The 24981-nt window shown below is 41.7% G+C and overlaps 4 protein-coding genes across 4 annotated transcripts in view; 3 read left to right on the forward strand and 1 right to left on the reverse strand.

Moving 5' to 3' along the window:
- Positions 1-421: 421 nt before the first annotated feature.
- Positions 422-3176, forward strand: LOC6542142 (glycerate kinase). Its single transcript, XM_001968379.3, has 2 exons — positions 422-1682; positions 1735-3176. Exons 1-2 carry the CDS (start codon positions 549-551, stop codon positions 2062-2064), a joined length of 1464 nt encoding a protein of 487 aa, XP_001968415.1. The 5' UTR covers positions 422-548; the 3' UTR covers positions 2065-3176.
- A 1001-nt stretch (positions 3177-4177) lies between these two features.
- LOC26527029 lies at positions 4178-4678 on the forward strand. Its single transcript, XM_015160105.2, has one exon. The coding sequence runs from the start codon at positions 4475-4477 to the stop codon at positions 4643-4645; it is 171 nt and encodes a 56-aa protein (XP_015015591.1). The 5' UTR covers positions 4178-4474; the 3' UTR covers positions 4646-4678.
- Positions 4658-5314, reverse strand: LOC6542146 (GTP-binding nuclear protein GSP1/Ran). The gene has a single exon (XM_001968380.2). The coding sequence runs from the start codon at positions 5233-5235 to the stop codon at positions 4666-4668; it is 570 nt and encodes a 189-aa protein (XP_001968416.1). The 5' UTR covers positions 5236-5314; the 3' UTR covers positions 4658-4665.
- A 3057-nt stretch (positions 5315-8371) lies between these two features.
- Positions 8372-24981, forward strand: part of LOC6542079 (protein decapentaplegic) — a 36260-nt gene continuing 19650 nt past the window's right edge. The window contains exon 1 of the mRNA XM_015159788.2: positions 8372-9088. Within this exon, the coding sequence (XP_015015274.1) occupies positions 8986-9088 (103 nt within the window). The 5' untranslated portion in view covers positions 8372-8985. The remainder of the gene's footprint in view (positions 9089-24981) is intronic.

Consider the following 24981-nt stretch of genomic DNA (forward strand, 5'->3'; position numbering starts at 1 on the left):
AATTGACTAGCCAACACGTTATTTACTCAATAACCTCGTCGAGGCTTATTTTGAATGAAAATACCACTGCGCTGTATCATAAATAAATTATAAAAATTGTATAATAAGTAAATTATTTTCCGGCCTTGAATTTGTAGAATATTTCAGTTGCGTTTGATTTTCACTTTTGAATTAACAGTGCCATTTAACATTACTCTAAGCACTGCGTGACATAGCAGCCAGCCTGCGACACAGGCCACTAACAGAATAGGGGGACTCCGCATTAAATTGAAAAATACAAACAAAATTTAAATTTAAAAAATGTTAACACAAACTCTTTCAAATCTTTATTTTACTTTGCTTAAACCGGTACTTAATATTCGCATATCTCAATCGATCTTAAGTGAAGTTATCGTAAGCCGCCCCCTAACATTTTGGTGTTTTCGAAACTTCCGCCTGAGGTCGCACTAATAAATATATAATATCTTCATCTGTTATGAAAATGATAAGTAATACTGGAATTTCAGCATCGCTGATTAGGATCGCCCTGTCCAAAGCACCTTTACATAATGGCCAAGCGACAGACTTGGGAGCAGATGCGCCAGATCTTTGTCCAGGCGGTAAACGCCGTGCATCCTGAGAAGGTATTCGCTGACTTCCAAAAGTTCGATTTGCGGCCTCAAAGCGGCGAGAACCCAGCGGATATATCCATAAAACTCAATGGAGAGCGTCAGGACATCAGCGGGAAGAAGTGCCACATAGTTGGGTTTGGCAAAGCAGTCCTGGGAATGGCCAACAAAGTGCAGCAGGATCTGGGAGCCACCTCGGCCGGCGGAGTCCTCAGTGTTCCGGTAAACACCCTGATGCAGTTCCAACAACCTGTTGCATCTGGTTTGGTTGTCCACGAAGGAGCGGCCAACAACCTGCCGGATGAGAATGCTCTCAAGGCAGCCCGGGAAATCAAGCAGCTGGCCGAGAAGATGACCGCCCAGGACATCCTCTTCGTCTTCATCTCGGGAGGTGGGTCTGCCCTTTTGCCGTTGCCCCGGTCACCTCTGACTCTGGAGGACAAGCGAAGCATTGCGGATAAACTTATGAAGCGGGGAGCCAGCATCCAGGAGATTAATACTGTTAGGATTGCTTGCTCGGACATCAAGGGCGGTCGCTTGGCCAGGCTTGCCGGCAAGGCGGGCCTCCTGGTGACCTTCGTGCTTAGCGACATCATCGGTGATCCCCTGGAGCTGATAGCCTGCGGTCCCACCATACAACCCGAGGCGGGAGCATCTCCATCCGACATCCTCAAAAAGCATCATGTGTGGGAGGAGCTGTCCGCCGAGATACAGCGGGTGTTTGAGCAGCCGGAGGAGCAGATGCACACATCGCTGCCCGAGCACAAGGTATTTGTGGTGGGCAGCAATCTGATAGCCACTTCCACAGCGGCCAAGGAGGCCGAAAATCTGGGTTATATTCCCTGCGTGCTCAGTTGTGCTGTGCAAGGAGACGTGGCCCAAGTGGCTGGCGATTATCAAAGATTGCTGCACGGCATCCAGGAGGCCAAGCAGCAGGGCATACTGGATCCCCAGCTCAGGGAGAGGTACGCCTTTGGAGAGAGCAGTTATCCGGCTTTTCGGAGGGCCCTGGAAGAGCACATGAACAGCAAGAAACCACTGTTCCTGATCTGTGGAGGAGAGCCAGTCATTAAAGTTTGTGGCAGCTACTTCAAAATGGTCATCAACTAATTATCCTTTACCTTAGGTTTCTGGTCAAGGATTGGGCGGCAGGAGTCAGCACTTAGCCCTGCTGATGTCGCAAGCTCTGCACCGCGACGAGGCCATACGGAACTGCACCTTCCTGAGCGCCGGAACTGATGGCATCGATGGACCCACCGATGCGGCCGGAGCTATGGGAGACAGCAGCGTGGTGGAATCCTATCTGGGTGATCACACCCTCGATGAACTGGCCGAAACGCTGCGGAATTGCGACAGCTACAACTTTTACAAGAATCTCGCGCAGGGAGAGCACCACGTGCTCACTGGACACACGGGTACCAATGTGATGGATCTGCATTTCCTGGTCGTGCCGTAGAGTAACGCCCCCGCTCGCCCATAAATCCATTTAGTTGTATACTTGCATATATATGTGGGGCAGTTCGTTAATGGAGCTGCTCTTGAACCGCAGACGGGCAATAGTCGTTTAAATTTGTTTTTACGATTTTCCTCTTTAATTTTGCTCTATGAAATTTTTACGACTTTTTTCATTAACATTTTTAATATCTATTCAAATGAAAATAATTTTGTGATCTTTATGCTCTGAGACGGTCTTCAGTGACAGCATAAAACGGCAATTAGCTTTCGTCTCCGGTTATGAAATCAGCCTGGAATTGTCTTGATTGTAATTATGTGCCATGCAATAGGCAAACCGAACGACAGATGTGATAAATCAATTTGTATATGCGATCACCGCGGAGCATAAATATATCTGAGTAATTTCCATTTCTTTTGTACTGCGTCTCATAAAAATGCGCTGCTAATAAATCATCTTAATTGTTCGTAACGCCAAAGGCAAACAGTAGCCAGCGAGCAACTACAACAATAGCCAGCGATAATTGCAATTAAAAATGTAAATTTATTTGCTTCGCTTTATTTTTAGACATACTGAAAAACTAAAACGCGACGCGCGCCCAGTTGCAATTTTAGCGATTTTTACTTGCTAACACTTTGACTGCATATTTCTCTAATTGTGATTGTTTTGCTCGCTTCTATCAACGCTTCTTATTGTTTACTTCGTGTCGAACACCAGCACATATAAGTAGTATAATTATTTTGCCGCGCATATGCAACAATTATTAAATAATCACACACTCGCCAGTCACTCTCTTGTGCTATTTTTGCTCGATTAGTTTTGTTATTAACTGCATTTCGCAGTGCACGCCTTCTGAGATGACTAAGTTCTGATTCCTTTGAAATATGCTATGACAAATCTGATGTATCTACTTACTGCGCACAAAAGTCAATTGTCTCTGTGAAGAATTTTCCTAAGATACAACTGATATGCTTAGCTGTTTTGCTGGAAAATATTTCCAACTTGTATTTGACAAGTAACTCCTCTAAAAAGTGTGCTAAACTTAAAATGTTATTTAAAGGGAAATTGTAAGGCATTTCAAAAAGTAAAAGACATGTATATACATATGTATGAGATTTCAAGAGCTTGTTTCTGTGATTAAAGACTTTCAGGAAGTGCCTGCCTCCAATTAAGAGCTCAGCTGCCCACTGATGGACACGAAGGGCCCACTCGGAGATCCGTAGCTGGCGATTAGAATCGTTTCCGTTTCCGGTTTGATGGCACAGATGTCATCGTCATCGTCATCGGCGGCAGCTATATTTAACATTTTTATTAGCCACTGACCACCAGCAACTCCCCTCCCACAGACGTGGAATGTCGCGTCAATTTGTCTGGCCCGGCATGGCAACAATCTCGGCAAGCATCCCATCCTCCCCATCACCAACACAATGATCAACATCATCATCAGCATCAGCATCACCATCGCCATCGGGACAGCAGATACGGCCATCGCCAAGATGGAGTGCAAGTGTCGCGTTGATTTATTAATTAAGCATTGGAGCGCGGCAGCTGAGCAACGCGTGGCAGCTGACGACGATGCTAATGAAGTACTCGCTGGAAATTTTAATTAACGATCTCCGAACCGATCGCCATACAGCATAGATTCCTCTTGTGTTGACTTATGACATCACACCCAGAATAGCGCAGCACCAGCTGCCAGCGAATGAGATCGAATGAGCCAGACAAACTGACGACGCTTATCACATACTCGTATGTACAAAAAACGCCGAACAAGTGGCACTGGACAACATTGCGTATACGCCGCGTGGCCCCAAACCCAACAATTAAACACTATTCAACGCAACGCACCGCCTGCGGGCGACATACATAAATTTCATTCGGTCGCCGCTGCTCTTAATTTGTCTAGACAATGGCAAAGTTCACTCCGAGCAAATATAATATAGGCAAAGTTCAATTGACACTCTTGTCAGCTGCCTTAGTTGGGGGCAAATGGACACAAATTCCAGACAAGGAACGGAAAGCACTTGCATTCTTGGCTGCGCTCATGTGAGTCACTTTTGAAACTTTCGGATGGAATCTCTTAATTTGAACCAGATGTGTGCAGCGGATTTTGGACCGATTTTGGGCGCAACGATCTGTTGTGGCAATGAACTTGACACTGTTTGAAGAACCAGAACCGTTTACATTACTTCATTTTCCCTGCCCATCTCTTTATCTAAGACTTCACGTTAGGTACTTTAATTTCAATATAAATTTCAAAAGGGTAAAGTTTAAAAGCTCGTATAAATTGAGATTATACACGCTTTGGTAGCCATTAAGCGTGCTTAAAATTTTAGATACGCTCCACTCTATGTGGAACATGAACTGAGATAAATTTGCAAACATTGTTGCTTGCCAGAGATCCTTAACAAAGATGCACTGGCTGTCGTTCCTGCTCCTCGGAGTCTCCTCCACGCTGCTGCTGGCCGAACAGTCTCCATATGTGTGCGATGGAAAGGACGACCGGGTCTGTGACGAGTATCGCTGCATGTGCCGGAGAAAAACGTCAACAGAACCGTATCCGCGAACAGAGTATGAATTTTGAAACAGAAATAATTAAAGGTGTTAACACTCGTTTTCTTCCTCCGTTAATCTAATTAAGCTGGGGGCTTTTGGCAACATAGCCAGCTTCAACTTTTGATTGCCAGTTAGCTGACGCGCCAGATACAGGAATGGCTTCTCCAGGTTATTTTTAAACTTTAGCGAAATGTCGTAGTAGACCAGGTTCATCCGCCCAAATGCTGCCTGCAGTGTGCACCCCGTGCGCTCCGTGCGCTCCGTTCTTAGCTCATTCTTGTTGCCGCAGATTACCACCGGGATTTTACTGCAGACGCGCACCAGGTCGCGGTGCCAGTTCATATAGGAGGAATAGGGCAAGGTGACGTCGATCATAATGATGGCACATTGGGCGTCGATGTAGTAGCCATCGCGCAGGCCACCCAACTCCTGCTGGCCAGCGGTGTCCCATACGATAAAGCGGATACTTCCGTGGTTGGTTTGAATGGCCACGGGGGTCAGATCCACCCCCTCTGTGGGCTCATACTTCTCCAGACGCCTTCCATGTAAAAGGCGGTTTATCAATGCCGTCTTTCCGACCTGCGCGTCGCCTAGAAGTACTAGTTTATATCCTTTCATCTTATGTGTTCAGGAAAGTATGTTCATATTGTAACTTGTTCTGTTTTTGGATCAAGGGTCTGCTGTTCTGAAATGCAAAGTTCAGCCTGCTGTAACACTGAATAACAGCTCTACGTCGAAAGTTACAAAATACACCACAAAGTTGTAATCGGGAAATCATTCCACAGCAATACTTTATGGGTCACAAATGCTTCTAATCTGAGTAGAGGTTATAAAAATTGATTTCTCTTTTAAGCAAGATGCCTGAAAATGCATCTAACAATGCCATCAATTTTAAAAGGTTTCCACAAAGCTCTCAGCTCGCCGCAAACCTTTTCCGATCTTGCAACACTTGAGTACCGATGCTCATCGCAACAATTATGTCTAACCGATGTTGATGTTGGCATTAATAATTTCGGGCTGCTACTTGCCATTTATCAAAAGCACTGATCTCCCCATATGCCGAATGGGCAGCTTAATGTCAATCGGCTCCATTCCAAGCAGCCAAGACTGCTTTGCCCCCGCACCCTGCACCATTAATGCATTACAAATAGGTGCGGCAGACCGCAACAGCAACATGGGCAAAGGGACTTGGCCACAGACGCTTCGGTGCCGTTGACCAACGTGACTGAGATTGAGATTGAGGACTGCATCTCGCTCTGGCTACCTGAGTGGAAGAGGCAGAAAACTGAAATCCAGGCAGCAGACGACCTCAAGTGTAAGGCAGCGCAATCGAGTTGCTGCAGCAGCAGCAGCAGCAGCAGCAACATGCAACATCCATAGTCCAGAAGCAGTTCAAGTTTGCGCCGAGGAATTCCTTGCCGCTGAAATAATTAAGCATTGCAACATTGTTTATTGTTGCTGCTGTTGTTGCTGCTGCTGGGTGTTGCAGGCTCGTTTAACAAGGCAGCCAAGTTCTCAACAAGTGCCTCCTCCTGTTCTACAAGTTTTTGCCTCTCCACTCCGATTTTTTCATTCTTGCGGCTGCTGCTGGTGCCACTCTAAGGAATTTCCATTTTATTTACATTTAGAATGTGCCGAACGGACTCGTCGCATGTAAAGCGGGCCAAATCGAAAGCTATTAGACCTATTAGCATATCGGGCTGGAACATGGCAAATTTAGTGGCAACATTGTTGCCGTCGCGATAAACGCACTAAAAATCAAGTCCTCACGTTTATTACCGCATCGAAGTGCCAGCATTGTGCCAATCCGAAAAAAGAATAGGAAGCGATCGTAACTTATGAAAAATATATTGATTGGCGTTCATTTCATGGCGTTTACCTGATTGTTGTGGCCAGCCCACAGTTAACTTAATTGCCACTTCCCAAGCGCTTTATTTACGGAAATACTGGCGGCTAAGCAAGTATTTTACACAAAGAAAAAATAGGTGCACTTTTGCTATACTAAATGCACACTTGTTTTATGATCTCTTACCATACCATAAACATACATTTACCTATTTGGTGATGGCTGATGGTGATTATTATTAGTAACATTAATTTGGAACATGTCTATTACAGAATGGAATTACCCGATTTTAATATGTACATTTCTCCGGGTGCATCCACTGTGTGAAAGTGTTGTCAATGCTGCCGCTTGGCCATAGCCTACAATCGCGATCTGCTGATCGAGTTGGAAAGGAAAATAGCAAGAAATCATAATAACAACAACTAAAATTTTCCATAACCTTAAAAAATAGAAAAAATGCGGCAGCTATTTATAAAATGCGCAATCTGCGAGATGCGTGCGGCAATCTGTCCGTCGGTCCGCCGATGCCGCCAGCTGTGTGCCAAGACGCCGCTGGTCCCCGGAACCCCCCCTTGGAGCCCCCTTGGAGCCCCTTGGAGCCCCTTTTGGAGCCCCCTCCTCACTGCGCTGTGTTGTCTGCGTTTATTGATTTATTAGAAAATTCCAATGAACAAGTTTTAATACACGACACACGGCGAACGATGAAGTCGATGTTGTCAGCGTGCTTGTTGTGCTTTTTCTGCTCCTCGGCTGCTTGTTTTGTTGCACTTGTGTTCCTGTGGCAAAGACAATATACTCGTATGTACGCGAAGAAAGGCTGTGGGAAAGAGACAGGGCAGCAGCTGCTAAAAGTAACAAGTGCAATATTTTAATTATATCGCGGCAAGAACAACAACAAGCTCAGCGGCAGCAATTAAGTTTGCAGCATGGATTTGGGCAGCTGGCGTTGCCAGATGGGCACACGAGGCGTATGATTGATATTAGCAGGAATCTTAGTTGCAAGACCCAAATAACAGATGGCCTTCTTTCAGATATATCTTTGAGGAAAAAATAAATTTCTAAAAATTCTAAAAAAATGTGTCTTGTATAACTAATCAGCTGAGCCTGACTTTTGTACTGCGCCTTCATTAAACTCTCACTTTAGCATATCTCAGACGATCTAGCTCCTATAACTCGAACAAGCCAAACTATCCGGCAACGCCGATCGACTCTAAGCATTTTGCAATCAATTTAGATTTGCATTAGCTGCGCTGCAGTCTCGAGAAGTCCGTGGCTTAGTCCGAGATTTGGAGCCAAAAATAAACCGAACCAGTTGCCGCAGCGCCGAAAAGTCAAATGTGTAACAGCTCTGCAGCTTTGGCTCGAAGAGAGGCTTGAAGAAAGTCGAGATATCGCAGCTGAGGCAGAAGACAGAAGACAGAAGACTGAAGACTAAAGACTGAGGACTGAGGACCGAAGACTCTGTGTAGACTGCAGACTGTGGACTGAAGACGGCGACTGAGAGAGCTGAAATATTGTAATTGTGAGTCTGGCTTGTTTGTTATTGTTGCCTTAGCGGTTGCTTGTTGTTTTTTCGGCTTGATTAATAATTAATCGCACTCGCACACACACACATACAGCTTGTTTTAATTACTCAACTTAAATGGCGCTTTGAGCGACTTAAGCAACTTGCTTTTGTGGTCGGCAGTGTGTGTGCGATCGACTCTCACTACTACGAGCTCAAACTAACTAACTAGCTGCTGCTTGTGTTGCTGTTGCTGTTGCTGCTGCTGTTGTTGCTGCGGCTGCTGCTGTGCTGTGCTGTGCTGTGCTTTGCTTTGATGTTGCTGTTGCTGCTACTCGGCTCTGCTTCTGCTTTTGCTTTTGCTTTTGCTGCTCCGTCTCCGGATCGCTTTTGCCTGCCTGTTTGCCTTGCCTCGGCCGCTTTGGACGCTCATTCAGTTTTTTGCGCTCAACGCTTGTTGTACGGAACCGAAAAACGCGTTCGTTCGTCCACAGAGTGTCGCCAAATCGTGGCGAAAGATCGCTTGTTACAACCGAATGCACAGCCCCTAATCACTTTTTTTCTGCTCTGTAATCGTTCGCGGTTTCTGCGGCCATAAAATAAAGTAAATCCGAGTTAAACGCTGATAGTCGCGCCTGAAGAACCACAGAAAAACAGAAAAAATCTGCCGTCGTTCTCTCGTTTCCGCGATCGCTCGTCAGCGACATCCCAAGCCTCTCCGATTTTTGATACCGATTCGGTATCAGATAATGTATTCGTAACCATCGCCATTCTTGCGAGTGTGCCAGTGTGAGTGAGTGATGTGTCTGTGTGCCAAATCCAAATCGAAAATAGCCAAAATCTGAGCTTGGCCACCAGCAGCACCGTCAGCAGCAAACATGTGAAGTGCCAGTGATTTGCATAAGCCAAAATCGAAGTCGAAGTCGAATCGAATCGAATCGAATCGCAGCCGCAGAGAGATAGATAGGTCGAAAGTATCTGAGTATCTGGATATCCGAGTCGAACCAGTGTATAATGTATGCGACGTTCGCGAACTGCCAGAATTGGTTGTTGTTGCAGTTGCAGCCAAAGGATTTGTGGATTTTGGAGCGTAACTGAGCGGCGTGCAGCAGGTGCACCAGGTAAGCCAAGCCGAAATGAGTTAGCAAATAATGCGCATACGCCATGGTGGCCGCGTGTCCAATTCGAGATCAATCGAATCAATTGAACGGGCTTCGAAACAGCTGACTGGGGAAAACTGGAACTGGGTGCAATGCGTGAGTCACATATACATATACACATGAATATTATGCATATGGACAGGCTGATTATTTATACAAATCTGAAAGAAATAAATACATGTAACCCAGAAGTTAGTTGATAACATCTGAAACAACAGCAATTGAGGAATGTTATATTAATTTTTTTATATCTCTGTCAAGTTTTCTATTGACAAAAGTTCTAACCACTTAAGGATTTACATTAGTTTCGACACCTCCAAAACAATTCATATTTTTATGACAAGGAAGTCGATGTTTGTTTTAAAAAGTTTGCCATTAGATAAGTCTCTTCCGTCAACTTGATATCGCTGCATAAAGTTTCGACAGATTTAACCAGTCTCCGGGGAAAAAGTGAAATTCTATCTCTAGACCCCGGACATTATCAGCAGAGACATGTGGATATCGGGTGTCACTTGCATATTCATGGGGGCCAAGTGATGAACTGAACTGAATCAACGGCATTCCACACCAGTCACAATTAGCGGCTGACACTGACATTGGCCATGGTAAAACCCTTTGGCATATGGTGCCTTATACTCGTTAATTTATGACGCCATTTGGCTAATTGAATAATTATATGTGACTGGCTGGGCGTGGCTAAGCTGGGCTTGCTTCGCTTTGGTTTGGTTTGATCGATCACGATTGCATAAGCCACATCCCACATCGAATCGGAATCAGCATCGAAATCTGAATCTGGATCTGAATCCGAATCGGTATCTATATCGATTTATTCGATTTGCCTTGCTAATGCGACGGGGGGCACTAAATCAGTGTTAAAGTTCACCCCACTGGGCTCAATTAGTTTATTAACTGCGATTTGCACTTGCAGTCGCTAAGTGCAGCAAACCCGTTGGCTAGGTGGGAAATTGATAGCTTCGAAATGTGCAAAAGTACAAAAGTAAAGTCCGATAACAAAACTAAGCTATCGCAGCAGCAGCAGCAGCTACATAGAAGCAACACAGCAGCAATATAATGAGATATAGCTACACAGATACGGCAACAGCTGATGAAGAGACCATGAAGGTCTACCACTTTCGGAAATTCGACGAAAATGAAATAAAAATCGTGAGCACGCAATGAAGCAGCCAAGTTGAAGTTGGCTTCCACTTCCACTTCCATCTCATCCCATCCCATCACCTCCACCTCCACCACCATCTGCATCTCCATCTCCATCTTCATCTTCATTTTGGCCTGGCAAATCACGTTGCTGATAACAACAACTGAGCAATGCGGCAATAATTTGCTGCCCATGCCCGCTTCAGCCCGCTCTCGGCCAAGTTAAGTGGCTACTGGTCATCAGCAGGCAGCAACAACTGGCTTAGGCCAACATTTTTATCAAAAGTGGTGGCATTAGCAGCCCCATCCCTCCTGTTGGCCCGCGAAAGAAACTGGTCAGTCTCTGGAGGCTTGAGACTCCCAATAGTTTCACTTATTTTACACGCATTTCTTAACGATAAATAAATTCCACAAGCAGATGCGGCCAGCAACAGCGGCAACGCAACGGCAACAACAACTTGGCCCGGTCAGCAACAACTTTTGCTATCACGTTTCCATGCAAACAACACACAACACACAGCCACAAAAATATTTCCATTGGTATTCGCTTGTACTTGAATTGCCCCATGGGAGTGTGCGGGGGGAGGGGGCAGAGCAAGAGGCTGCAGCAGGTGGCAACTGCAACTGCAACTGCAACTAATGCCTCAGGTGCTTTTGGCCCGGACTTTGCACCTCAGGCTGCCGTTTGGGCCATTCTGATGCCAGATTTCCGCCTGATGTGGCGCCCCAAGGCGGCCCAGAACGATATCCGATATCGCTGGCTGCCGCTCGATGGGTTTATGGTTTATGGGATACACCTTGAGTGGAAAACCACTCGGATTGCACAAGAAGTGTGATCTGATAGGTGCTAGGCTAAATTAAATTGTATTTTAATAAATCATCATCCATGCTAGAAATGCTGACTCTTGAAGACAAACAATCAGAGAGCTAAGAGTATCTATAACTAATCTATTTATTTCAAATTTACTTTGGAATATTAGTTCCCCGCATATATTTGTACTCAAAAACCGAGCGAGCCCAGCTCAATCACCTGCTAAACTTCTATGCTAAACGAAGATGAATGAACTCAGCTTCAAGGTGGCCAAACGAAGCGACACGATTTGGCAACGATCTTCTGCCTTCTGCCTTCTGTCTGTCAAATCGAGAACTGATCAATTTAGCTTTTTATTTTATAAATTCTCTCTCGAAAAAATATATTGTATAAGGTCATCTTCTTCGAGAACCCGGCCATACTGGTTTTTTCGGTCCAGAAGATGCCAAGCGCCGTAGTTTCACTCGCCGTTCAACGCGGCGTATGCCTAATATGCGAACTTGAGTTACTTTTCCAATTCACTTTTGCCACGGCCTTTCTCGCCGCCCAAATATCGGTATCGGTATCGGTATCAATTTCGCAGATACCCGTATATATTTATTGCATATGATTTATCATGTCTGACACTTGGGCCAGACCACTTGTCAAATGGGAAATAGCCACGACAACATGCTGTGATTTTAGATAAATTCATAACTCAGCCCAACTTGTCTTGCCTTCAAAGTTCAAATCACTTGGCGCTCTCACACGGACACCACACTCACACACATTTCATGTTAATTATTTATTTATGAGTTATTTTTATTCGATAAGCCTCAAATGGAGGAACACCATTTACATTTACAGTTATGCGTCGGACACACATATTTTCAGCTTTTTTCATTCTGAACTTAATTTTCCCATCTATTCTCTTGGCATTTCGAAGGAAGCAAGTCAGCTGTTGCGATTCGATTTAACGAACTTGAAATCGCTTTTCGAGCCGCTGGGGAAACGATAATAAACAGCCACCGCAAATCGCATATTTTCTTATATTTTCGCTTTCTGCTCGGCTGTGTTTTGTAGTCTACTGGCAATGGGACACTAATCAGTGGACTTCGTAACAGAGCTTAGTTGGAAGTACGGAAAAGTAGTACAGCAGGAGCCTTGTAGTTCCTCAAACAATTGTTTTGGTTTTTGATAAGTGGGTCAGCAGGAAACTCGCACAGCAGATTGATTAGAGGTCGTTGTTTCCTCGGGCTTTGCATTTGCAAAGTAACCATGTGGCTAGCAATTCATTCAAGTCACAGCTATGCCAAATATATAGTACATAAACTTAAGCTTTTGCTCTTAAGATCTTCCATTTTCAGAAGTCTTCACGCCCATTTGACGACGAAACACGTTCCTCGGGCTATTTCATTCCACTGTTTGTTTGTTTGATTACAATGTCGTGGTGATCATGATCATCGGCGAGAGAGATAGTTATGGACGGCTTCACAGTTAGCTGGATACGGCAGTTGAAACCACTTTCGGTTGGATTCGAAAAGCGTAAACTAGATTCGAAATCCAGATCTTTGCAACCATTCAATAACAAGATTTACATGTCTTAGTTGCCAACCACAAAAATTCAAGGAAACCTCAGCAGCAACAAATACATAATTGCAACGCAAACAAACCATAAAGTGCATATTTTCATAGCTGCATTAAAGTTTCGGTTTCACAACTCCCAGTGGGTCAATGAGGATAAATATTTATTTCTAGCTATTATAAATACTTATCGTATAGGGGATTTTCCAGTTAGTCACACAGGGGCTGTAAAGTCAACATCCTGCGGTGCATTCACATTTTTGTCTCCGACTCCAAAGTGCTCCATTTTCATTGATGCAAATCTCTTATCAGGCCAAGAAAGTGCCAGTGGCACAAACACACTCATTCTGGAACAGGGTGATTAAGGATTAGGTATATGAGCCTATAGAACATATATACTTATAGCAAATTTAACCCAATTTCTTAGCGATTGCACTTTAATGTGCTATGTGATATGTGCTGAATAATTTGCATACGTGTTGTGCTTAAGCTTAAAGTGCTACAACTTGATCGTAAACTGCCTGAGTACTGTATTATATATTTTAATTAATTGCTTAAAATAATTTTAAGACATTTCGCCATTGCGGACACCCTGTTCTTTGGGGTCTGAGTGGGACACGCGTTTATTCCAGCTCCGCTCTGCTTCTGCGGCTATCACTTCAGTTGACTTCACTTTTAAGGCGGCGGTAGCCTCGTCGTCTCCGCCGGTCCGCCCCTGCCCCTGCCCCATCCCCCCTCCATCCAGTTACCTCGCCGCCCCTGATAAGCGCCCACTCCCCCGTCCCTGTCGCCCCTTTGGCATCACGGCAAAAGGTCTTCTTTGTTGTGAGTTGCAAAGGGGAAAAAATCATAATAACAGCGAGCAGAAGAGGATCGCCAAGAAGGGGCTGAAAAAGCAGCACGAGGTTTGCTGAGGCGGCAACGGCGCCTGGTTGTAGCAATTTACAACAACATCAACGGCTGCACCGTGAGAAAATGTTGTAGGAAGAACAAAAAACCATCATCTTTCGTTGCAAACTGGGGTCAACATGAATGGGCCTTGTACCTTTAGTTTTACTAGTTATTTTAATAACAGAAAGTAGGACCAAATTCGGCCCTGTGTACCCACTATGCATATAATAAAAGCAACAACTATACTAGCAACAGCAACAATAGCAACAAAAAATGAAAACAACAACAACAACAACAACAAAAACAACGAGCGTCATCGACGACAACAACGAACGACGACAACGACGACCACTCCACCAACTGGCATGGCAGTGAGACGTTGATTGCCACGGAATGCCGTCAAACAGGTTAAAAATGTAGGTAGAAATTCAATTAAAAATTGGTTATTTATTTATTTTAGCATGCACAGAGATCGACTCCGCACACGTTCATATATATATAGCAACAGCCACCGCGAGCTCCCCTTTCTCCAGCTATTGCCTCCCCTCAAATACTCGAGTTTATTTAATTAAGCTTTATTTGTGGCGCCCAAACTGCCGGCTGTCAATCAGGCGGCGTCAAGCGAGCTCGATTTGAAAGTGAAAACCCCGAAAAGCCCAGCAGGTGGCAAGATATCTGCAGTGTACTCTCAGCCACTCAGCCGCTCAGGTGCAACAGAGGCAGCCCCACTCAGGCTCAGGTGCAACTCGTTCCAAAGAAATTTGCAATAAAAACTAATGCGGCCGACATTTTGCATGCAAATCAATCATATGAGGGGAATTCGGCGGGGTAGTCTCCGACCTGATACCCTGTGATATTTATCAAATAGCAATTCAACCGATTAAATGAACAAAGCTAACGATTTCGTAGCAAGCATATTTCTAGATCTATAAATTGGGTTGTGTAATATTAGCTTCTTCGATTCCGCTAACTGGGGCAAGCCGATCTTGATCCGAATCGAACCCATCATATCGATCTGGTTGCAAATACACCAGCATCCAGTTAAAACCGATAGCATTTGCTTTTATTAATGCAAACCGCAAAAAGCTAATTTTAGCTGGGCTATTTTTAAATTAGCAGCTTTGCGGCCCACTAACGATCGATCGAGTCATGTGCGATTTGCCCATATACGTAAGCACAGATATAGTTACGACCCCAAAGCCCGTAACTGGTTGCAGATATTACGAGTGCGATCTGAGGTCCCCAAACGGACAGGGACGGATAGAGAGAAAGGGAAAGAGACGGCGACACTGGCTGAGGGGCGAGAATCATCTCAAATTTTGCCTGATGGATCGCTTCAATTTGTGACTGTGACGGCCATGATTAAGATACTAATGCGATCGATTTTGAGACCGCTTCTGCCCAGCTGGAAGCTGCCTGCCTGCCACTATCCGACTTTTCTGCCCTGTGACTCTGAGTGATCTTTGCCCAAAATCAAAATTCACACTCAAATTCACTCGAAACGTTTCGGTGTCGGTGGGAATTATCCGAAAGAACATCGCTTCCAGGAAGTTCACCTACCAGGGGATTCCTAATCTCGATGATGGAAAAGTTTCGCCTACGACCCAAAGTGGAAAAATATACGGTTGCTTGGCTGGATCTTTTTTGGCCAAAACAAATAAAAGCCACTTTGCCTGGGAAATTTTCATCCAATAAAATTTCGCCAAGTATGTGAAATAGTACATTTCAAAGAATATGCATGACATGCGAATTTTTGGGAATTGTTTTCACAGACTTTGAGAATGGTGAAATGAATCCCAAGAATCATAGTTTTTCTGAAACATTTGTTTAACAATTTGTCTGATTTCATATTTCAATAATTGTTTGAATATTGTTAAATGGAATACAAATAATAAATTATATTACTTGTATATTGTAGAAATTCAAAGAAATTAAAAAATGCCCCAAAGCTGAAGTTCTAAACTTCATATCTCAACTTATCTTTATCGGATTTTGAAGTGGCATACCTCTAAATGTTTCTGGCGCAATTCTCTAAATATCTGCATTCAAATTTAGAAATTTTTTTTTTTCAACTTTTTTTGTAATTTTTCTGGTGTATGATGATGTAGAAATTCAAAGAAATTAAAAAATGTCTCAAGGCTGAAGTTCTAAACTCCATAACTCAACTTATCTTTATCGGATTTTGAAGTGGCATACCTCTAAATGTTTCTGGCGCAATTCTCTATAAACCTGCATTCAAATTTAGAAATTTTTTTTTTCAACTTTTTTTGTAATTTTTCTGGTGTATGAAGTTGTAGATTATTAAGAAATGCCCCAAGGCTGAAGTTCTAAACTCCATAACTCAACTTGTGTTAATCGGATTTTGAAGTGGCATACCTCTAAATGTTTCTGGCGCAATTCTCTATAAACCTGCATTCAAATTTAGACATTTTTTTTTTTCAACTTTTTTTGTAATTTTTCTGGTGTATGAAGTTGTAGATTATTAAGAAATGCCCCAAGGCTGAAGTTCTGAACTCCATATCTCAACTTATCTGAATCGGATTTTGAAGTGGCATACCTTTAAATGTTTCTGGCGCAATTCTCTAAAAAACTGCATTCAAATTTAAAAATTTTTTTTTTTTTAAATTTTTTTCTAATTTTTCTGATGTATGAAGTTGTATAAATTCAAGATTATTAAGAAATGCCCCAAAGCTGAAGTTCTAAACTCCATATCTCAACTTATCTTAATCGGATTTTGAAGTGGCATACCTCGAAATGTTTCTGGCGCAATTCTCTATAAATCTGCATTCAAATTTAAGAATTTTTTTTTTTCAACTTTTTTTGTAATTTTTCTGGTGTATGAAGTTGTAGATTATTAAGAAATGCCCCAAGGCTGAAGTTCTAAACTCCATAACTCAACTTGTGTTAATCGGATTTTGAAGAGGCATACCTCTAAATGTTTCTGGCGCAATTCTCTATAAATCTGCATTCAAATTTAAGAATTTTTTTTTTCAACTTTTTTTGTAATTTTTCTGGTGTATGAAGTTGTAGATTATTAAGAAATGCCCCAAGGCTGAAGTTCTAAACTCCATAACTCAACTTGTGTTAATCGGATTTTGAAGTGGCATACCTCTAAATGTTTCTGGCGCAATTCTCTATAAATCTGCATTCAAATTTAGAAATTTTTTTTTTCAACTTTTTTTGTAATTTTTCTAGTGTATGATGATGTAGAAATTCAAAGAAATTAAAAAATGTCTCAAGGCTGAAGTTCTAAACTCCATAACTCAACTTATCTTTATCGGATTTTGAAGTGGCATACCTCTAAATGTTTCTGGCGCAATTCTCTATAAACCTGCATTCAAATTTAGAAATTTTTTTTTTCAACTTTTTTTGTAATTTTTCTGGTGTATGAAGTTGTAGATTATTAAGAAATGCCCCAAGGCTGAAGTTCTAAACTCCATAACTCAACTTGTGTTAATCGGATTTTGAAGTGGCATACCTCTAAATGTTTCTGGCGCAATTCTCTATAAACCTGCATTCAAATTTAGACATTTTTTTTTTTCAACTTTTTTTGTAATTTTTCTGGTGTATGAAGTTGTAGATTATTAAGAAATGCCCCAAGGCTGAAGTTCTGAACTCCATATCTCAACTTATCTGAATCGGATTTTGAAGTGGCATACCTTTAAATGTTTCTGGCGCAATTCTCTAAAAAACTGCATTCAAATTTAAAAATTTTTTTTTTTTTTAATTTTTTTCTAATTTTTCTGATGTATGAAGTTGTATAAATTCAAGATTATTAAGAAATGCCCCAAAGCTGAAGTTCTAAACTCCATATCTCAACTTGTGTTAATCGGATTTTGAAGTGGCATACCTCTAAATGTTTCTGGCGCAATTCTCTATAAATCTGCATTCAAATTTAAGAATTTTTTTTTTCAACTTTTTTTGTAATTTTTCTGGTGTATGAAGTTGTAGATTATTAAGAAATGCCCCAAGGCTGAAGTTCTAAACTCCATAACTCAACTTGTGTTAATCGGATTTTGAAGAGGCATACCTCTAAATGTTTCTGGCGCAATTCTCTATAAATCTGCATTCAAATTTAAGAATTTTTTTTTTCAACTTTTTTTGTAATTTTTCTGGTGTATGAAGTTGTAGATTATTAAGAAATGCCCCAAGGCTGAAGTTCTAAACTCCATAACTCAACTTGTGTTAATCGGATTTTGAAGTGGCATACCTCTAAATGTTTCTGGCGCAATTCTCTATAAATCTGCATTCAAATTTAGAAATTTTTTTTTTCAACTTTTTTTGTAATTTTTCTAGTGTATGATGATGTAGAAATTCAAAGAAATTAAAAAATGTCTCAAGGCTGAAGTTCTAAACTCCATAACTCAACTTATCTTAATCGGATTTTGAAGTGGCATACCTCTAAATGTTTCTGGCGCAATTCTCTATAAACCTGCATTCAAATTTAGAAATTTTTTTTTTTCAACTTTTTTTGTAATTTTTCTGGTGTATGAAGTTGTAGATTATTAAGAAATGCCCCAAGGCTGAAGTTCTGAACTCCATATCTCAACTTATCTGAATCGGATTTTGAAGTGGCATACCTTTAAATGTTTCTGGCGCAATTCTCTAAAAAACTGCATTCAAATTTAAAAATTTTTTTTTTTTTTAATTTTTTTCTAATTTTTCTGATGTATGAAGTTGTATAAATTCAAGATTATTAAGAAATGCCCCAAAGCTGAAGTTCTAAACTCCATAACTCAACTTGTGTTAATCGGATTTTGAAGAGGCATACCTCTAAATGTTTCTGGCGCAATTCTCTATAAATCTGCATTCAAATTTAAGAATTTTTTTTTTTCAACTTTTTTTGTAATTTTTCTGGTGTATGAAGTTGTAGATTATTAAGAAATGCCCCAAGGCTGAAGTTCTAAACTCCATAACTCAACTTGTGTTAATCGGACTTTGAAGTGGCATACCTCTAAATGTTTCTGGCGCAATTCTCTATAAACCTGCATTCAAATTTAGAATTTTTTTTTTTTCAACTTTTTTTGTAATTTTTCTGGTGTATGATGATGTAGAAATTAAAAAAAATTAAAAAACGTCCCAACGCTGAAGTTCTAAACTCCATAACTCAACTTATCCTAATCTGATTTTGAAGTGGCATACCTCTAAATGTTTTTGGCGCAATTCTCTATAAATCTGCATTCAAATTTAAGAATTTTTTTTTTTCAACTTTTTTTGTAATTTTTCTGGTGTATGATGTTGTAGAAATTCAAAGAAATTAAAAAATGTCTCAAGGCTGAAGTTCTAAACTCCATAACTCAACTTGTGTTAATCGGATTTTGAAGTGGCATACCTCTACATGTTTCTGGCGCAATTCTCTATAAATCTGCATTCAAATTTAGACATTTTTTTTTTTCAACTTTTTTTGTAATTTTTCTGGTGTATGAAGTTGTAGATTATTAAGAAATGCCCCAAGGCTGAAGTTCTGAACTCCATATCTCAACTTATCTGAATCGGATTTTGAAGTGGCATACCTTTAAATGTTTCTGGCGCAATTCTCTAAAAAACTGCATTCAAATTTAGAAATTTATTTTTTTTTAAATTTTTTTCTAATTTTTCTGATGTATGAAGTTGTATAAATTCAAGATTATTAAGAAATGCCCCAAAGCTGAAGTTCCATATCTCCATATCTCCATATCTCAACTTATCTTAATCGGATTTTGAAGTGGCATACCTCTAAATGTTTCTGGCGCAATTCTCTATAAATCTGCATTCAAATTTAGAAATTTTTTTTTTTCAACTTTTTTTGTAATTTTTCTGGTGTATGAAGTTGTAGATTATTAAGAAATGCCCCAAAGCTGAAGTTCTAAACTCCATATCTCAACTTATCTTAATCGGATTTTGAAGTGGCATACCTCTAAATGTTTCTGGCGCAATTCTCTATAAATCTGCATTCAAATTTAAGAATTTTTTTTTTTCAACTTTTTTTGTAATTTTTCTGGTGTATGAAGTTGTAGATTATTAAGAAATGCCCCAAGGCTGAAGTTCCAAACTCCATAACTCAACTTGTGTTAATCGGATTTTGAAGTGGCATACCTCTAAATGTTTCTGGCGCAATTCTCTATAAATCTGCATTCAAATTTAGAAATTTTTTTCAATTTTTTTACTTTTTTTCCAATTTCTACCGATATTTCAGAAAATGTTAAAATTTCTCGTTTGCACTTCCACTAGCACTGAGTAACCGGTATTTGATAGGCGGGGAACACGACTATAGCATTCTGTCTTGTTTGAATTGCTTTGAATTTTCGCATCAAACAAAATAAACTCACATCAAATCCATGCCAAATTTTGTACCAAACTGAAGGTCACGAGAATCTTTGATCCCTCCGCACCGTTTCAATCAGTTCCATGGGTCTCCACCCTATAAAGTGTGCCTATATTTCATCAAATCTGCGCAATAGTTGGTCCAAGGCTCTCCGCGGGTAAATGAACTATCGGAACTGCCATGACCATCGAGTTGGTCCTAATGATTCGCCTTGGAAATTTTCATGCAACTTTCAGCGTGTAAATAATTAAACCATAAAAGTCAATTGAAATTGAGAATGTTCCGATCGATCGGAGCGCTTTGAGGGTGCCACTGCGAGAAAAGAGTACTTATTTATGGCATTTATGGGCAGGGCCATAAAAACTTATGGATAGCCGAATTCACGGATAAATTAAAATAATTGAAATACTTTGAAAACTTAATTGCGATAGGCGAGGCAGGCGAGCATGTTGATGCTAATGACCAAACATAAATTTCAGTGGGCCAAGAGCAGGCGAAGATACAGATACATATGGAGAGGGAATAGCAGATACTTAGATATCGACACAAGTGTATATTTTACCGGCCGGCAAGGCGCGCATATGTATGCAATATGTTTTTTCTCTCTTTTTGGTTTTTCTCGCATTTTTTTCAGCTGGCCTCGAAATTATTCGCCTCATTTCCATGAACGCATTTTCATTGCGCGGCCACAAATCATAAATGTTTCGTTCTCCCAGCCACAAAATATTTAGACAGATTTTGTTGCAAAAGCCGATTACAGGTGGCTGCGGAGTTGCGCCGCTTTGAGGTGCTTTGGCTGGGATATTTCCTTGGAGAACCCACTTTGCAGCATCATCATCCCAGCTGGGCGGCGTGGTCAAGGTTAAGCGGCTACTCCAACTATGCATATCTGTATCTGGATCTGTGAATGTATCTACACGCGGAAAAACACAAGCAAACACAAACAATCGGGGCTTTGATCATTAATCCATAGCATTTTCCTCATACATTTAAACTTTTGTTTAGAAAGCCTTGCCATCTGTACATCTACGTAGTGAATGGTCACTAATAAATGGTATATAGTCGTCTTCATATAGATTTTCTCCTTGTGTATATCTGTATCTGCTGGCTGGCGCTGCAGGACATCATCATCGGCAGGCGCGCGCTTCTTTTAACGATTTCAACAAAAATATTTCGCTTTCTGCGCTGCTCATTAATTCGTTTCGATTAAAAACTGCCTTTTTCCCTTTTTTCCCTGATTTTTTTGCCGCTCATCTGCAGCTTGTTGTGCATAAAAATCACAGCAAGAGATCGCCCCGGAAAGTCCCGGCTTCCTTGCCCCGCGGCCAAGTATCTCACAATCGCACTCAGAGTATCTGAATTTGGATTGGATTTTGGATTTGGATTTGGATTTGGCGTTTCGTCTAGCGGCGGAATACAAGTTGCCGTTGATGCGAGTGCCTCTGAAATTTTTATGGGCCGCTTTTTCGGGTGGTTTGGCTGGACTAGGGGCTTTTGTTTTGGTTTGTTTATGTTTAATACGTACGCTACGTGCAATTGCTCTGGCAGCCCATTTGTTTATTATAAGGTCTGCGGCAGACTTCCCATGCGTGCCACTTGTTCTCACTTTGGGGCATTTCGATTTGTTTAGTTTGGATTCGGCCACTTAATATACAGAAATATACTCGCTGTTGCTGCAGACGCCTTATTTATTTGTTTTTGGTATATTTTTTAGACGCAGGGTTTTCTCCACTGGCGGCTCTCTCCCTCACGTAATCATTGCAAATATTTCGCACTGATTTGGAATCCCAAGACTTTGTTTCTATTTTCTATTTGCTATTACGCTATTTTCCGACTCGCTTTGTTTATTTGCCAGTCGCCCCGCGTTTGTGTGTGTATTAGCTGGAAATAATAATTGAAAGTGTATTTCCAAGAATAGAATTTCAACAATTTGTAAGTGTTTTAGCCAGTTTTTAGCGAATGCAAAAAGCAGGAAGAAATATGGCATGATGTTCTCCATAGGCACTCGATTCGATAGAAGTTTGCTCCCGAAATTAATGGTTTGTTTTCGATTCGAGTTGCACTGATGAATGTGTGGCAAGGTTCCTCAGAAATTGGATCAGTCAACGGAAGACTGTGGGCAGCTTTGAAAAGCAAACTAAAAAATTCATAAAGTAGGTCGGGGAATTCTTGGGATATACCGAAATTGAATTTATTCACTGGAATGTTTGGCTGGCAGTTCGAAATTGTTTCAAGGATATACTTTTTCCATTAAGGCCTATAAATCAATACTGGAAACTTATCGTAATCACTTTCTTTTAAGTACAATTCAAAGGCCCACAACGCATACCGTTAATCTGAATAAACTATGTACAAAGAAAGCCAAATCGAAGCTTGGCCAAACAACTCAAACTCGGCCAAATGACTCGACAAATATCACGCATACGCCGCCTGAGATCAATGGGCATTATCGCTGCGCTTTCCACAAACACACACCCATCGCGGGGTGTATTAAAATCTCATTACCAATGCTAATTAAAGGAGGGAGCCGCCCATTTTCGAATCGTCAAGTTCAAAATCACAATTTTTCTTTACACTTCTCTAGCAGATTTGTGGATGCACCCGGCGAGCGATGTTTGTTATTTTCCAAGTGCCCACACGCTCTTACATAAATTATTAACAGCCGAAGGCAAATAAATAAACAAACACTGGGACAGCTTCTTCGGATTCGGATTTGGATTTGGATTTCGATTCAGATTCAGATTCAGATGCGTATCTGCAGCTACAGCTGCAACTGAATCGTTGATCATCGCAAACGCTAAAGCTGTCATCATCCATACGTTTGTACCTGACGAATCTCAATCGAGCAAAGTTCAAGCGGCCGAGTCTATCTGTCTATGTAATAGCTTCATTGCGTATAAGCAATTTATTTCGCAGCAAGATATCTCGCTTAGTACAGGGTAGTATTCAAAACTATATGCTATTATATAAACATTACCCTATTTAATCCGTTTTTTCCACTGCATGCTCTCCTCTGTGTTTCTGGACTGCCCGTGTGCATTACCGACTACTTAACAGCAAATCACTAAACATGTTTAAATATTTTAACTTGTTCGGTAGCCTGTTTGTCATTTGCCAGCCACATTTGCCGAGCGGCAATCTCTAAACGAATGTCTCTCGAACGTCCCAACGCCTTGACAAAAGAAATGAACTGTTTTAAAGTGCTGCAAGTCGAGGCCTCGACTTCTTTTTCTGTTTAGCCGGCCAAAAGATCAAGCCAGCGGAAAACTACAAAACCCAAATTGAAAAATCATCAACCTCGTCAGCTCTGGATCTTCTTTCTTGCTTGGCCCTGGTCAATATTTGACTAAGAAATTTTTCACATTACCAGTGATCGCGGCGGGGGAAGAGCGGAGTGATCTTGTTGCTGCCCAGCACTCGTTTTTCAAGGGGGTATTGGTTGATTAGTTGATTGGGAAGGCGTTAACAAGCTGCCAAATTGGTTTGATTTAAAAGTACATTCGAAAGTAACTGCAACTACTTGAGCTTCGATGATCGAATCAAATGTGTCTCACCTCTAACCCATCTCTTTGATCAGTTTCCTGATGACGATTGAGCTGGTTAGCTAACCATTTGTATGAGAGAAAGCCAAACTCTGGCTGTGTTGCTGCGCCTTGAACTTAATTAAATCCCAGGGTACCAGCACTTCGATCCCCTCCCCTTCAGCAGCTCCTTCGGCCAAAGCATGCTGAGTGAAATGTTAGCGGCGCACACAGACACATTGCCTAGGAATTGTTTACATAGCAGTGAAGCCCAGCCTCGAGATCGAGATGAGATCTTGGTCTTGGTCTTGGTCTTGGACTTGGTCGCTGGCTGCCTGTTGCCTGTTGCCTGGCCAGCGTTTTGTTTGATGTCGGCCTCGTTAAGAGCCAACGAAGCCAGCGAGCTGAGATGGCCGTGCGGCGAGCTCCATGTTCCGTGTTCCATGTACAACCTTGTTTGCTCATGAACAGTTGAGCGTTGTCGTTGTTGGCCGCTTACTTTGCATTAAGTTATTTTCATTTTCAATAGGCCGTGGCCATAGGCTGTGGATGTGGATGTGGATGTGGATAGGCTGAATCGGAGTCCGAATTGGATTCCGATCCCGAGTCATCTGCGATTATTCCTGGCCACTACTGGAGTGTTTTCCTTTCGACGGCGCTCTCGAGTGCTCTCCAAACTGTTGAACTTCACTTGTTTTCCCCAAGCTATTAAGCCACTTGACGAGCATATATTTCGCCCCGATCTCTCCCCGATCTCTCCGGATCTGTGGGCATTTTCGGCACGATGACGCTGCCTTCCTGGAATTATGCAAATTTAGTGTCGAACATTGCGTTCGAATGCCTTCGAATGATGAGCGTGTGATTTATGCCCCTAAATCGCTCTAGCCGCTACTTCTGATTGCATAATTAATGAAGCTCGGCCCGGATGACAAGTAACTATTTTTCGGTGGGAAAATACCCATCATACCCATCATGTATCCCATCCCACAAACATTTAATTCCCCCACAAGACAGCAACAAATCGCATCCATTTCCAGGGCACTTGTTTATTTTTGTTCCACGAGCAGCAGCGATCGTCGCTTTTTGCGCTGCCCGCTGGCACAAAGTTGCAAAAATTTGGCCACAAATCAGCAAGCGCAATTATCAAAAACGCTTCAAACAGGCATCGCTACCTGTGCGACCATAAATTAGCAATTAAATGAGCTAGTGCGAAGAAAGCTCGTTTCCAAACTAAATATTGAAACGCAATAAGTTCCCAAAATCACCATGGGCCCAGGTGGTCCAAAGGTATGGAGACAGTGGGAGAAAGGGTTAAACACCACAGTGTTATGTTTCATGGAAGCCGTTCTGAGATACCAAGCAACAACCATAAGAGTTGATAAATGGCAATAAATTGAAAAGAGTATTGTTAATATTTTTTCGCTGTGCTATACAATGTATTTAGTGCATCTGCGTATACTTTTCTTTTTTGCCGTTTATTGAACATTTTCATCACACTGTTTTGCATTTTCCTCGCTGTCTAACCTCCATCGCATTGAGTTAGGAACTTGGCCCTCTCTGGCTGGGAATCTCTCGATCCGAAATCTTCCCCGAAATGCTGGGGGTGGTG

Source organism: Drosophila erecta, unplaced genomic scaffold (genome assembly GCF_003286155.1).
Source record: "Drosophila erecta strain 14021-0224.00,06,07 unplaced genomic scaffold, DereRS2 tig00000055-arrow-pilon, whole genome shotgun sequence".
Lineage (NCBI taxonomy): Eukaryota > Metazoa > Arthropoda > Insecta > Diptera > Drosophilidae > Drosophila > Drosophila erecta.

Coding starts and splice junctions, on each gene's coding strand:
- LOC26527029 (XM_015160105.2), top strand. CDS start 4,475: ATGCACTGGCTGTCGTTCCTGCTCCTCGGAGTCTCCTCCACGCTGCTG.
- LOC6542142 (XM_001968379.3), top strand. CDS start 549: ATGGCCAAGCGACAGACTTGGGAGCAGATGCGCCAGATCTTTGTCCAG. Junction 1,683..1,734: donor GAGGAGAGCCAGTCATTAAA/GTTTGTGGCAGC, acceptor CCTTTACCTTAG/GTTTCTGGTCAAGGATTGGG.
- LOC6542146 (XM_001968380.2), bottom strand. CDS start 5,235: ATGAAAGGATATAAACTAGTACTTCTAGGCGACGCGCAGGTCGGAAAG.